The sequence below is a fragment of the Triturus cristatus genome, chromosome 2_2 (assembly GCF_964204655.1).
Source record: "Triturus cristatus chromosome 2_2, aTriCri1.1, whole genome shotgun sequence".
NCBI classification, from domain to species: Eukaryota; Metazoa; Chordata; class Amphibia; order Caudata; family Salamandridae; genus Triturus; species Triturus cristatus.
In genome coordinates, this window is record NC_140582.1 from 1,017,998,919 (window position 1) to 1,018,014,605 (window position 15,687).

The 15,687-nt window shown below is 50.0% G+C and overlaps 1 protein-coding gene across 2 annotated transcripts in view; it reads right to left on the reverse strand.

The window, feature by feature from the left end:
• AFAP1 (actin filament associated protein 1) overlaps positions 1 to 14,880 on the reverse strand; it is a 444,017-nt gene extending 429,137 nt beyond the window's left edge. Inside the window, exon 1 of one of the 2 annotated variants that reach the window (XM_085642466.1) lies at positions 14,691 to 14,880. In XM_085642466.1, the coding sequence (XP_085498592.1) occupies positions 14,691 to 14,709 (19 nt within the window). In that variant the 5' untranslated portion in view covers positions 14,710 to 14,880. The remainder of the gene's footprint in view (positions 1 to 14,690) is intronic. The other variant, XM_085642467.1, reaches the window with a different exon arrangement.
• Positions 14,881 to 15,687: the final 807 nt, after the last annotated feature.

Here is a 15,687-nt window from a genome sequence, read left to right on the forward strand (position 1 = left end):
CATGCCCTAAACTTGTCCACTACCTCTTCTCAGTCATTGGAGATGGAAACAATAATCTGGGTGTCGTCCACATAGGATGATATCTGGAAACTAAAGGACCGTACCAGTTTTGCCAATGGGGCAATGTACAAGTGAAAAATGGTAGGGCTTAGGGATGATCCATGAGGAATGCCACAGGAAAGCTGAAAGGGAGCTGATCTAAAGTCACCACAACTAACTGCATGCTCAATTACACAGGAAGGACTCCAACAGCTTGAGGACCATATTCTTTAGTCCGGCCTGCCGCAGCCTTTGCGCCATCAAAGATGGACATATGGTGTCAAAGGCTGCTAACTGGCCTAGCACAACCAGGATTGCCACACCTTCCTGATCAACTTGCCTACGGATAAAATCCATAGAGGAAATTAGCGATGATTCGGTGCAATGATTCTTCCTAAACCCATTCTGTGAAGGGTCCAGGATTTCATGCTCAAGGAGCTATTTGGCCAGTTTCTGGTTTATACGCTTCTCCAGGATCTTCACCAGAGAAGGAAATAAAGAGACCAGACACAGATTTTTCAAGTCTGTGGGGTCGCCATTAGGCTTCTTAAGAGGGATGATAATCGCCTCCTTCCATACCTGTGGGTACGTCCCAGTCTCCAGGACCTCAGAATAGATCTTCTCCATAGCCTCGGCCATCAGATCCGGAACCAAATTGCAGGGCCATAGGCGATATTGATCGTCCGGAGAAACCAAGGCAGTACCAGCTAACAAGAACTTGATGTTAGTCGCAAGCAACATGGAGAATTTGACTAAACATCTGGGGGTGAGATGATCCAAGGCTGCCCTGTCCACATCAAGGAGAAACTGACTTCCAGAGCCAGCAAGACCCTCGGAGGGAGCAGGAAAATCCACATGGATGTTCAAGATTTTCTCTTTGAAAAACTCTGCTACCTTATTACAAAATGTCTTGGAGTTCTCCACCTCCTGCGCCATCGCGGGTGACATAAGGGTGCGTACTGTAATAAAGGGTTCTTTCTGGGCGTTAATGGCCGAAATTATCCTTTGGTCGGAATTATCTGATTTGGTTTCTTTTTTTTTTTTTTTTTGAAACCGTTTATTACAAAACTCAAAAAATATACAAAGATGGGCCTACAACCTTCCGGCCGGCCGCTAGTAAACAAAAGGAGCATATGATACACATTGTAGAGCGCGCGTTGCGGCTAAGGAAGATGCACAGGAGTTAGCAGCGTTGATAGCCACACCATCCGGACCCCACTGTACGGTTTCATTTTAAACTGAAATAACCAGAAAAAACAAAAACCACAAGGCAATCTACAATCAGAAATAGCAGCATGCGCTCCCCTGAGAGGGGGACCCTACCAATCCATAGGAGTATCAAGAAGGGGAAGAGATCAGGATTAGGGCTGGGTAAAACTCAATGCCCGGAACAGGGAAGATGGGTCGGCTACGGGGATGGGGCAGGCGACGGATCGGGCAATAACGGTAGAGTACAGATTCCCCCGCGGTAGGCGTTCCAGGGGCCCCAGACTTTCACCCATGTCCCAGGCTTACCTCTCGCAACATACACCACCTTTTCCCGAAACATGCACCAATCCATATGTTCCTTCCAGGCCGAGACAGTCGGGGACCTCTGAGATCCCCACAGTTGAGCAATATCACGCTTGGCCACCATATATCCCAGAGTCACCCACCACGTCTGTGGCGCCGAGTAGTCGGTAGGTTCCCACACATTCAACAGGCATCTCCTCGCTTCGGGTAGCAGCACCACATGCGTAACCACACGCAGGACCTCATGCACACCACGCCAGAATCGCTCCACCTCCGGGCATTCCCACAATATATGCAGAAAGGTCCCCAAAGCGCCACACCCACGCTTACACAACCCGTCCACAGCATAGCCCATACGCAGAAGCCTCGGCCCCATCAGGTAGACTCTGTGGAGTATCTTGAGCTGGACGAAGCGAAGGCGGGCCGGTATGGCCACCTCTTTCGGGGAGGCCACCGCAAGGGTCCAGTCCTCGTCGTCCAGCTCCAGTCCATCGGCAACCCAAGCCTCACGAAGGGCAATCAGCAATCCCGTGCGGTCATTGATCAGTTTTTTGTAGATCAGTGAGATCGTGCTGTCCGGAACGTGTCCATCCAGCACTCTATCCTCAAGGGGGGAACACTCCGGGATGGATGCAACGTCCGGGAAGATGGAGCCCAGTGCATGACGGATCTGCAAATACCGAAAGTACTCCCTGCCATGCAAGTGGAACTCCGTCTGCAGCATCTCGAACGTTTTAAATCCTCCCCTCGTCCAGAGATCCCCCACCTTGCTAATGCCTATCATGTCCCACTTCTCGAAGCCCTTCGAGGTCCACAGGGAGCCCAACTGCTCGGACGCGTATAGCGGTGACGCCCGGGTCAGACGATCCTTCCACCCCATCGCCACATTAGCCGCATGCCACACTCGCACCATGACACGCGTGGGGCCGGTCAGCCGAGCGTCGGGCGTGCTGGAGTAGAGTGCTCGATTATAGTCCCCACCCGGGAGTAGCATCTTATCCATTTCGAATGCCGGGTTTAAAGCGGGCCCATACAGGCCGTGATTAATCGCAGCCAGCTGGGAGGCCCAATAGTATTGTTTGATATCCGGGAGGGCAATCCCGCCGTCATACCATGGGAGCGTCAGCTTCGCCAGGGCAATACGCGGCCTCCCGTCCCAGAACAGGCGGCGCTGCAAACTCTCTACCTCACGGAAGTATCGCGCTGGGACAGGGTCCATAGTATTCTGCAAAGCGTAGAGGAAGCGCGGCAGAGACATCATCTTAAACAATGCCGCCCGGCCGAGCGGCGAGAGCGGCAAGCGCCGCCAGCGCGTGACATCTTCCTTCAGGCGCTGGAGGGGGGGGAAGCAAGTTCCGATCATACCGGGCCTCCGGGTCCAGAGCAATGAAGACACCCAGGTACCGAAATCCCTGCAGGGCGATCTGGATCGGACAGCCCCGCGGGAGAATGGGCGCCTCCCCAGAGAGAACATACACGCACGATTTAGCCCAGTTGATGACAAGGCCGGAGTTACGACCAAATGAATGCAAAACATCAACCAGTACTATAAGTGAGTTACGTGGGGAAGCTAGGTACAAGAGGATGTCATCAGCGTATAGGGATACGCGGTCCTCATGCTCGGGGGTCCAACGGAGACCACGGATGGAAGGCCCCCACCGCAGCCACTCTGCCAGGGGCTCCAAGGCAAGCGCAAAAAGGAGCGGCCATAAGGGGCAGCCCTGCCGCGTGCCCCGGCCCAGCTCGAACGGAGCCGATACTCTACCGTTCACCACCACCTGCGCCAATGGGCCCGAATACAGCAATTTGACCCAACTGATGAACCCTGCGCCAAAGCCAAACTTCGCAAGCATCGCCCAGATGTATGGCCATTCAAGCGTATCAAACGCCATGGTGGCGTCCAGGGATGCCAAAATGGCCGGCTCCCGTATGTACTGAACACGTGCAAGCACCCCATGCAAACGCCGCAAGTTAAGAGCTGTGTTACGATGGGGAATAAAGCCGGACTGATCCTGGTGAACCAGTTCGCCCACCACGCCGACCAGCCGGTTGGCAAGGACCTTGGCGAGAATTTTAGGCTCCGCGTTCAGTAGCGAAATGGGCCGATAGGATGTAACCCGGTCCCGAGGTCTCCCCTCCTTGTGGATAACCACGATTGTAGCCAGACGCTGGTCCAGCGGGAGGGAGCCCACCGAATGGGCCTCCAGGAACATCGATCGGAGATGTGGTGCCAGCGTATCCGGTCTCAATTTGTACAACTCGATGGGGAGACCATTAGGACCCATGGCCTTGCCGGAAGCGACCGAACGTATGGCGAGGGCGATTTCGTCGGAGGTTGGAGCGGCGTCCAACGACACTGTCCTCCTCCGAAAGGGAAGGCAGCGCGATATCCCTGAGCAGGGTACGGGAATCCTCTTCAGAGCAGGAAGACACCGGGGAATACACCCCACGGAAATAGTCCGCGAAGCAGGAGACAATTTCTTCCGGCTCAGTAACACACACACCGTCTGTTTTCTCAATCAGCGGGACTACACGACTCGCTCTCTCCTTTTTGTCCAGCCACGCAATCAATTTACCAGCCTTATCACCCACATCATACAATCTCCCCTGTTGCTCTCTACTGAGGCCCCTGGCTGCCTCCGTGACGAGGGCCCTATAGGCCGCTTGCTTGAGTTGGAGGACATGCATACGGCATCCGTCACCCCACTTTCTAGATTACCCTCCAACTCGGCTATCTCAGCTTCCACCCGGGTCACCTCCTCCCGCTCGCGCCTCCGGGTGTGGGAAATGAGGGACAGGGCCTCTCCTCGTAGTACTGTCTTGAATGCCTCCCACAGTGAGACAGCCGAAGGCACGGACCCCACATTCTCGTCAAAGTAGCGCTGGAGGGATTTAATCAATTCAGCGCGAATAGTGGGGTTGCGCAAGTACCAGGGATTGATCGGGACCACCCTACCCTCACCCCTCGGAAAAAGGTCCAGGTGTAACAGGAGCGGGGAATGGTCCGAGATACCCCGTGCCAAATGGCGCACCTCTCCCACCCTCCCAACATAGGCCGCCGGGACCAGGACATAATCTAGTCGTGAGAGACTACCATGGGCCCCCGAATGGAAGGTATACTGTAACTGCGTGGGATGTTTTAAACGCCAGCAATCCACCAATCCCAAAGTGTCCAATAGACCAGAGAGCCACGCTTGGGCCCGGGGGAGGTCCCTAGGGGGGTGACGATCCACAGTCCCGGAAACCACCGCATTGAAATCCCCCCCCCACCACCAGAATCCCCCCTGGAAGGCCAAGGAGGAGGCGCCCCAGGTCCGCAAAGGTAGTCGACTGCAGCCCCGGTGGGACGTATACTGACACAAAAACCACCACTTTGCCCTCCATCCTTCCCACCAAGACCGCGTAACGTCCCCTGTCGTCATGGAGCACCTCATCAATCTCCAGCGGAAGCGAGTTCTTAACCATGATGCCCACACCCCTTGAGCCAGACGTAAAGCCCGAATGGGCCACTAGGCGATAGCCACGCCGATTCATGGCGCAGAAGGAGTTGCCAATGAGGTGTGTCTCCTGCAGAAAAACTACATCGGGCGAGATTCGCTTCAAGAACTGCAGGACCACCCCACGTTTAATCCTGTCCCCCAGTCCATTCACGTTCCAGGACAAAAGAGTTAGTTCCCTACCCCCCATCATAGACAAGAGCCACCATTCGTCCCCCCGAGAGCACTATAGAGCTAGCACAATAATACTTTTGCCTTGTGGTGAAAACGAACAACACCCCCCCATCCCTACCCACCCACCCCAACAAAACTCCCCCCTCCCTGCACGAGCCCGAACAGCCCCCCCAACGTGCAGTGTGCCTGTCGCCCCATATATATAATAAAAACTAGCTAAGCCCCCTAGAGGAGGAGGGAGAACCCCCAAGAGACCCCACACAACCTCCATAGGAGGGGAAATTATACAGACAGATGCTTAATCGAGAGTGGCAACATTTTTGTCCAGAGTGAAGCCCAACATCACCCCCTCAGTCTCGATCCAGTGTGCCGTCTCCCCCCGCCCCCCAGATCACGATCCCCAGACAGAGTGTCCAGCCAGTCTCCGGCCGCTTCGGGGCGATCAAAAAAGTGCGTGCGACCCTCTACCTCCACTCGCAGCTTGGCTGGGAAGATCATTGCGTATTTAAGGTTCAAGTCCCGAAGACGGCGCTTGACGCCTTGGAAGCTCAGTCTCTGCTTCTGGACCGCTGGGGTGAAATCCGGATAAAAGTTCACCTCCATGTTGTCAAGCTTAACCGGCCCCAACAGTCTGGAGGCTTGCAGGATAGCGTCTCTGTCCCGAAAGTTGAAAATCCGGGCAATGAGGGGCCGCGGAGGGGCTCCGACCTTCGGCCTTCCCCCGGGAACCCTGTGGGCCCGCTCCACCGCGAAGAATTTACTCAGCCCCCGTGGCTGGAGATGGGTAGCGATCAGGTCCTCCACAAATAGGTCCGCCGCCGCTTCCTCCCGTCCCTCGGGTACTCCGATGATGCGGATGTTGTTTCTCCGGGCCCGACTCTCGGAGTCCTCCAGGCGCCGATCCATAAGCGCGCTCGCCTGACTAAGCCGGCGCACCTCTGTTTGTAGCGCCGCCACATCAGTAGTAAGGCCCGATGCGGTGTGGGCCAAAGAATCAACTCGGTCGTTGGTCTTGGAAAGATCGGCCCTCACCAGGCCAACATCCACGAGGACCGAGTCGATCTTCTGTGCCAGTGTGTCGAACCGCTGGCCTACCGAGGCCTTCATCTCGGCAATGGCGCCCATGACATCCCGCAAAGTCAGATCCGTGGGCAGGTCCGGGGCATCAGGAGGGTCCTCAGGGGATTTGTGCGGTCCGCCGGGAGATCCCTTCTGGAGGGTATAGCGGTCCATACTGTTGGCCTGATGGGTGGTGCCACGCCGGGTCGGCTTGGTCTTTCACCGGTCTCCATCTTGTTTGGTGGCCATGACCACTAGTCTCCCGGTCGCACCAGTCACGTCGTGAAGGGCAGGCAATCAGGGCCACAAGCTCCGGGGGGGGGGGGCCACCCCCGATCGGCGGGGTGGGTCACAGCCGGCGGGCAGGCCAAGTCTCCCAGCGAGACCACACCAACACAAAGAGCCCCGCGACCCAACCCTGCAGTGATTGCAAGGGGGTGCGAAAGCGAAAGCGCGGGGTGCGCGACTCGCCAGGCCCGGCCCGCCGCTGTTGTTCACTTTGTCACTGGGTCACCCCTCAGCGCAAATCCGGGGTCTGGCGAGGAGAAGGCCGCAGACTTCAATCGGTGCTCACTCCGGTGTCCGAGGTCCGATTTGACAACGGGAAACGGGTGCCACCTCAGCTCAGGCTCACCAACACATTCCCCTCATCCAAGAGAGGATAAATTCAGGATAGTCGTGGGAGGTTGCGGAGGTCCTCGGGAGCCTCGCACCTACGCGGCCATCTTGGTTGCGCGCTAGGCTCCTCCCTCTGATTTGGTTTCTTTAATCACCCTTTTATATAGGAGAGTGAGCTCCCTGCGTTTGGTTTTCTCCTCCGGCACTAGGACCAGTTTCCATTTCCGCTCCTGCCTCCTACACTGCCTTTGGAGCTCCTCGAGTTCTTCTGAAAACCATGGGGCAGAGGGTTTCTTCCTATCCTTTGAGCTAACTCTCCTCAGGGATGCAACCTCTTCTACAGACGATCTTAACCAGTTCTTGAAATTTTCAGCAGAAGAAACCAAACCCAAAAGGTGGTCATCATGAGATATGAGAGCATCTCCCCAGATGTAAAGGATACTGCTGCCTGCCAAAAGCGGTATAATTAGAATGTAACTAATCCTGTAATGCACTAAACGCACTATTATGTTATGCTTATTTGTAAAGCACCCTATCACCTGCGAGGCTAAACTGTTGCTGTCCTAAATGTGTCTAGCCACACTTAGGGCGGGGCTAATTAAAGAGCCAGGTCTACAGCTTCTTGAGGAATTCAAGCCGAGAGGAGGCAGCTCTGATGTCCTCCCATCTTACGACTATGTATGGGTGGAATGTGTGCGAGCAGGAGTCCTGCTGAGATGAAGTGTCTCAGTGGTTGATGAAATTAATAGATTTTAATGCCACCGAGAGTTAATTCACTAAAATCAGACAGTAAGTGCTGGGAATAAGGAATTCAGAAGCAAGCCAAATATTCTTTCAACCAAACTGTCTTTTCTGGAACTCGTGCTTCGCCCTGAGGAGCCATGTTCAAAGTATAGTTTTTTAATGCGGTTTTCCGATCAATCTTTATTGCCACTTTTCACATTTCAGTATGATTTCATTTCTCCGTTTACAGTTAGCCACAAGCTCCAATATGGCCACTTTGTACACACACAATAAAATGCATAAACCAACTTAAGCGAATCAATGTGTGGTCTTGTTAATGTATTTTAGATGAATAACCCTCCACGCTTGTCAAGCATCAGCTTCAGCCCCTACATTCCAAATGAGTGATTATGAAACATGCCCCACTAACATCAAGCGGAATATGGCATTACATACCTCATAACTATAAAGGACAGTGCAGGTCACCAACTGGTTTACACCAATATAGCCCTGAAGCATGTAATATTATGCCAGAGTAAGGTCTGCAAACTCTTGCCGCTTGTTAAATCCAAAACATCCAGTCTGAGAACATTGGAAAAAAAATGAACAAAAAAAAATGCACCCATTACTATTTATTAATATAGTACAATGATAAATTAGGCTTATGGTGTAAGAAATAACTTTAATAAAGGGGACAACTTAAGTACATCTTTTTAGAAGAAGTCCAGAAAAATAACTATGTAGAAATGCAATTCTTGAGTAGGACAAAAGTCTGCAACTGATCTGGAATTCAGAAGGGACTGACTGGTGTGTGAAATACTTTGGGCCCACTGTGCAAAGACACCATTTGACTCAAATATCTCTCAGAGCAAACTGCTCTCAACAACAGCAGATCACACATGGTGTCATGGGAAAGTGTGATGGCCTCTGACCAGCTCTCCTGGTCGTACCATCCACCTCTTGAGAGTTGTTCTCTCTTTGCAGCCTTATGCAGAGATTTGATTAAAAGGATTCAATGACACAGCAACACAATCAAATTGTTCCACAGTTCTTCGTGTATGCAATTCATGCCTTTCAATCATTATTTTGCCACAAGGATCCTAAGCAAAGGTTCCTGCCATCATACGGATTAAGACCGCTGCAGGGTTTAAATTGTGAGTTACTGCTGTCATGTTAACACACTAATTAGGGTCCCTCATTTGAACTTGTTTCTTGTCAAAATCTATCCAGTATAAAATATCATTGAAAAGGGTCAACAGAAAATGTAGACATAAAATATTAAATGTATTTCCAAAGGGCGCTTTCATCTATTCCAGTAGTTTTCCCCCTCTCAAATGAACCCAGGACATTTCATGTCCATCCGTCGGTTTCTTTGGGTTTCTGCTGCTCCACAATGTAGGAAGGCCCTGGCACTGTTAAATTACCAAATTCTAGGACTGTTTTGAATTAGAAATCAGCAGGTTCTCGTGGATCTATTGTTAATTCCTGGATAGTGTATAGCAGCTTAGTATTCTAGCATGGTAATCTAGAAGGGAAACATATCCACATTGTAAATGACACTGGTACCAACTTTGTATAGTGGCCATATCTTTTTTTTTTTTTTTTAAACTGTGAGCAATCCAAGTTTGTTGCGAGAGCATGTGCTGAGTGTATGCCTAGGCAGGTTGAATACAGTTCTGGTAACAAAATTAAAAAGCGTATCCATGAGGCAAAGGACTCCTAAGGGATGCCCATGTGCACTCTATTGCAGTAATCTAATTTACTAAGTAACAGTAACTTAATATCTTGTGCTGTGGAATGAGAAATTATTAACATATTTGGTGGTGTTTTTAATATTTAGTACTTGATAGCATGCCGAGAAAGGACACCTTACACACAGAAGGGCTGAAGAGAACCCAGTAGTGTTTAACCGAGAAAAAAGTGAAGTTAGGAGGCAAAAAATTGACCGAACTAGGCAGAGGGGTGGGTGCAGATGAGGGATATGACAAGGGCCTCTATTTTGGAAGAGCTCAACAGGACAGATCTGAGGGCCTTCCAATGTCTGATAGCTGTACGGCAGTCAAATTCATGAATGGGGAGACAGGCAGTGGAAAGATGAAAGGAGAAGATGGTGTGTGTCATCAGTGGAAAGATAAAAGAAGATGGTGTGTGTCATCAGTGGAAAGATGAAAGAAGATGGTGTGTGTCATCAGTGGAAAGATGAAAGAAGATGGTGTGTGTCATCAGTGGAAAGATGAAAGAAGAAGATGGTGTGTGTCATCAGTGGAAATTCAATAATAATAATTCCACATTTGTAAAGCGCAAACTTATCACCCCTAAGGGTATCCAGGCGCTGGGGGGCCGTCAGGGAGATCAAGTGAGCTATTGCCCAGAGTCACAATATGCTGAGCTCCCGCCAGGGATCGAACCATGAGCCCCGTGCTCTGGGGTCAGCCGCTCTGGCCGATGTGCCACACCTCCCCCTTTAGTAAAGGAGAAGATTGTGTGTGCTATAAGTAGAAAGGTAAAAGGAGAAAAAGTTCCAAAGAGCAGTGGTGCGCAAGGATAATTGGAGTTGGCTTTGGACGGATCGTTAAGAGACACCCCCCAACTCTGTGAGGAGGAGGTGGCACTCTCAAGAGTCCAATGCCACAGAGAGCGAAAGGTCTGAGAGATGAGAGGAGAACAGGAACAAATGTCACAGACAGATCATGAATTGTAAGGACACAAATAGGCGAAGGAGGTGAGCAGAGGAGATTAAGTTGGCACTCTCTCAGCAGTCAAGAATATGGTTTCAGTTTAGTGAAGAACCTGGACGTCTGATGAGAATGGGTTGAAAAAGTGTTAGAAAAAAAGAGAACTGTAGTAATTCCACTGAAAAGTTGGCATTCCAGTACCTTGGAGAAGAAGGGTCTTGATCTACTGGACAAAAGTTAATGGAAAGGACAACAATAGTTTTTTTACAGCACTGCACACAAGTTGACCTTGAGAAGGAGTAGTTGAATGCAGAGGTTAGAAAGAAGAGCGCCGTTTGAAGTGTGAGCTAAGGGTTTAGTCGTTTTATGAGCAGAAAGGGTCATGTGGAGCACAGAATTGGTTAGGGTCCTGTAGTGAGAGCTACTTCTGATCAGTGAAAATCATCATGAGTTACTGAAGGCTAAACAACTAGCTCCCTGTTACCAGACACCACCATGCCTAGCTTAATTAACTTTAAGCCTAATGTCCATAGAACCTAATGCTACGGTTTCAACAAAATACTTACGGCCGGTAAGACAGTGCTGCCATGTATGAGGGCGTGGTCTTTAGGGATATCTGAACATGTGTACGTATGAATGGGATATTTTTGAATGAGTAACTGAGACTCTGTTGGATGTACTTGCAGCACAAGACATGCCTTTCGCCATATGTGGCTGTTACACGTATAACTCAAACATACAATAATTGTTGTTTTTTTAATGGGCGAAATTTGAAGGGCAGAAAAACGTTCTGCAAACATTTTCATAACATGGAACACTTTTTTCTGCACTTTTAATTGCTTTCATTTAAAAAATGGCTGTATTTTTCAATTACACTTATGGCACAGTGTATACCGGCCACTGGGAGCAAAAGGCCTGCTGCTTGTAAATGCAACACTTAAACGGGAGAACATTAAAAGGAAGAGTTAACGTAATCATTATGGTAACCTTTCATCTTAATTTTCTCCCATTTAAAGGTATAAAGAAACACAATTTTATTCACAGCTCCAATACTGAGTTGAGAAGCACTTTTATTTAAGGGTTAAATACCCGAGTGCATCAGTTGTTCACCTCTGTGCCCCAGCCTGGGTCATAAATCTGACTGAGCACTGTTCATTATCAGGTCCCACAATCTACAGCCTGATGATAATAATGTAAAATAAACACAGTCTTCACTTAACTTTTAAAGGAAACTATGACCTTGTGCATATTTAAAAATGAACTCAAGGCTGTGAGCTACTCTGAAGGTGTCTGGGAGCTACTGGTAGCTCGATGGACTGGTTGGAGACACCTTAGATTGAGGATCTATAAGCAGGGTACGAGCTCACTATGGAAGCAGGAGAGGGGTAGCAGAGAACAGCAGAGTGGATTAGGGTGACGGAAGAGAGAACAATGAGGAGGCTGGGAAGCAAAGTAGCAAGGGTGCCTCTAATAGTTGCAATTCTGGAGAAATACAATGCAAAGCCCAGGCCTGTGAGTGAAGGGCAGGGGGTGAGTAACTTCTGTCTTCCAACAGGGCCTGAAAACCAAAGATGCCAACCTTAAAAGCTTTGTCCACTGGTCACCCTGCCCGCCACTGCGATACTCCATCCCTCTTTACAACAGTTAAAAAGGCACGCCCTTACCCCCCCCCCCCGTACCTGCCCTAGAAAATAATAAACTATGTAGTCAGAGGGTAACCAACTTAGGGCCAGGAAAGCCAGATCAATGGCTAAGTAAATTATGTGCACTAGGATTCATAGTTTGTTCAATTACCTTCCGCGGGTATCTTGAAAATGTGGCATGGATCCAGCCCTCCTGGGTCCACAGTGATGCAATCCTTGCACATATCTAGTAACAGTCGTTTGGCTCATTTCTCCTTGTAACATGACTCATCCGTGCCTGCACCCTCATTCCTACACCTCATACATCATCCACTCTGGTCCACTTGTAACCACTAATATGCACGTGACCGTGCCATTATGCAGTACTTCTATAAGAACTGCTTTAAATCCAAATAAACTCAAACCCCCCCATGTGCTGGAGTATTCAGACACTGGAGGTCAACAGACGAGGTTAGAGGCCCGTCCATGTGTGAGAGGGGGCTGCCATCTTCGCAGTGCTATACATATATACACATTCACAAGGCAGCGTGCGGCAGGACAGATGGACTTCCACAGGTACAAGGACACCACAAATGGCGCTATTAGATTGATGCCACTTTCTCTGCAGGGGAATCAGATGCTGCCTCCCCTCCCCCACCCCCTGGGGCAGGCGATCTGTCTTTTTTTGGTTGAAGGCTGCCCTTGCGCGGCGTGCTTGCTGCATGCACAAACCAGCCTCGAATCATCATATTTCAGAAACCAGATCATCCCATCCTTTTCCCCCAGGGTCCTCGTCACAAAAATGTAAGGCAAGTCGCTTTCCCTTCCCTCCAAGCTGTCTTTTATGGAATGCGGACTGGGCGGAGCACACGAAATGGGAGGGGCCAAGAGACAAACACGAGGGCGCAGCTGTGTTGTGCTATCTTGGGGAGCACAATAGAAAGCAGAAAGCTGTGACGAGGTATACGACCCAAACTAAGACGTTTTTGCTGGCCTATAGTTCATCTTGTGATTTAAATGTGACACCATGAGTCCATCAAATCTTCTAAGTAGTCAAAACTTGTGTAGAGTGGCAATTTGAAGCTATTCCTGGATTTAGCCATTGTAGTAGAAACATGCTTCTTTTCGCAAGGATAAAGTGCACCGAACCCTCGTTACATGAACATTTGGGCGCTAAGATGCTACACTAGTTCCAGCAGGGCGCTACATAATTTCTAGAAAACATAAGGTAACATTCACAGGAGAGGTCGTTGGTAGTGGTGAGAGAGGGCATTGTTTAGGTCAGAACTGTCTGTCTCATATGGAGAATACATAAATTCTAAACACAACACCTCATCTAAATAACACGATTCCTTTGTACCCCCATTGTCTCCGTTGTTTTGTGTCAACCTTTGAACCCCAATGGTGTACTTTTATATTATTGACAGATCCAAATAGTTCTGCATGCGGCAAAAAATAGAGCCAACGGGACCACTGGACACAATTTCTAGGAGGAAAACAAGAATAGCGTCTCGTCAGGACTTTGAAGCGCTATATGGAAGCAATTGCAATATGTAATACTAAGAAGGCATACAGGAAAAACAACCCTTTTTCATACAACTCTCTCCCCTTGGACCTGCCCTCAGCGCTGTACGTAAAGATGCTACAGAGTGAAACGAGGACCCGGGACATGTGCAAAAGATGACAGTTTGGGCAGTGAGCACAATGTGCGGTGGGTACAAGACATGGATGCGGAACTTCCGGTCTTCCAAATCCCATACGTGGGTAGCTCACTTGTTTTCTCTTGGCTCTCTGGGATGTGTAATGGGGGGGGGGGGGGGGCTCCAATGCGAGGAGGTTGTGAGCAGTCGGCAGCAATGGTGCAAGGCAGACAGAATGTGTCAGAGTAGCAAGAAGTGACAACGAGGGGGAAGGTGCAATGGGTTAAGGTCAAAGGAGACTTTTAGCAAGGCGAAATGGCGACAGACAATGGACAGTAGGAGCAGAAACTGGGGTTAATAAGTAGAGGTTGATGGGTGGCAGTGTAGGGAAGAAAGGGTGGAAGGCAACTTTCGAATACACATATTGAAAGTAAGGGGGAAAAGTTAAAGGGAGAACGTGACGCTGAAGGAGAGGATGAAAGAACTTTTGACATTTGGAGAAAGTGAAACAATTGCGTGTGCGAAAAAAGCAACTACGGGTGAGACCTATTAAGTCCCAATTTCAGTGAATTGTTACAGTTGAGGAACACATTACAGAACGGAGAGCCCTCACACGTCAGCACGATAGTTACAGTGCCTAGACGGAGTCTGCCTTCTCCACACCATCACACGGAAGCGCCCACCTTCCAGCTCGCGAACCCAGCGCCAGAAACAAGAGCATCACCCTTGCGTGCGTGACGCAACCAAGATGCAAGAAAGACACTGCACGACAACCCCACAGCTATGCCAGAGCGCAGCAGCTCAGTTCAAACCGAGTGGCAGTTTTTTTTCCATCGGTTCTTTGCCAACACAAGATTAACGCTTTTTCCATGCCTCGGTTTTGTAATGTTTCCACGCAGTTTTCTGGGCGGTCGCACTGCGTTGGGGCTGATCCACAGGCACTGGGATCTCTGAATGCAGCAGGGGGGTACCGCTGATCTGGGCCGCTTCTGCGTGTCCTGCAGGGTCCTGTGCCCCGGAGATGTTGGCACTGCTGAGGGCAGGACTCTAGCCCTACACTCCGGATCCGTTAGGAGGCTCCGGGCGGGACTCAGAGGAAGCAGCAGTGAACTAAAGGCTCGCGGTCCTTACCTTTTGTGTTCCTGTCCATCGACGGCGCGCCGTGGCAGCCAGCGTCCAAGACGAGCGTCCCTCGGGTCAGAGTGAGTCCAGGCTCCGCCGGTGGCACCCGCAGGAGGAGGCTCGGTCCTGTGTCCGCCGGCAGCAGCAGCTCAAACGAGAAGCCTACTCCAGCTGCGCCTCCATTCAGCCAGGCCTCGGGACAGATGGGAGAGCAGACCAATGACCGGCCGAGGCTAGGGCAGAGGGCGGGGAAGACGCGTAGGAGGCGGGGCCTACGGGAACAAAGGAGGGATGACAGCCACAGAGGTCCAGGCAGAGCTTCCCCCTGCCTCGCGGGCTAAATCTGACGTTCCTTGAATGATGAGAGGGGCACACATACCCCAGCCCCCGACTCCCATGCTTATGATCTACTATTAAAATTCCACCCCTCCCCTTCATTCTCAGGTCATCTTTGAGCCTCAGATTGCAGCTGTGCTGGCAGACTCCCCCCCCCTCCTCTCCCCCCCCCCCCAAGTATGCATGATTCCCAAATACTGCTGCCGAAGAGCGACAAATAGAGAGTAACAAGGACGGCAAGTCAGTGTTTCTAAATGTAATTGTCCCATTCGATGCTTAATTTAATATTCCTATCCGAAGGTTCCTTTTTACACTCTGCTGCAAAGGCCACCCTATACATTGCTTATTTCATTTTTTAAGGCACCTGTTCAGCCGAATGAAAACACATCTCTCTAAATGTTTACCTGATTACATGTGTACGTGTCTACAAAATAATAAAGTCATATGTAACAGTGATGAATCATATCCGTATTAGACGGTAAATAATAATAAAACAAAAGAGAACACTATATTTATGAAGCAACAATATTAGCAATAATAAGGTATAGTTTACATCAATACAATAGTACACTTAAGTAAGAGTATACTTTTTTGGAAAGAAAGAGGTCCAGTGGTCTCCATTTTAAAAAAATATTTATATAATGTAACAGTAGGATTAAGGGAAGCCATT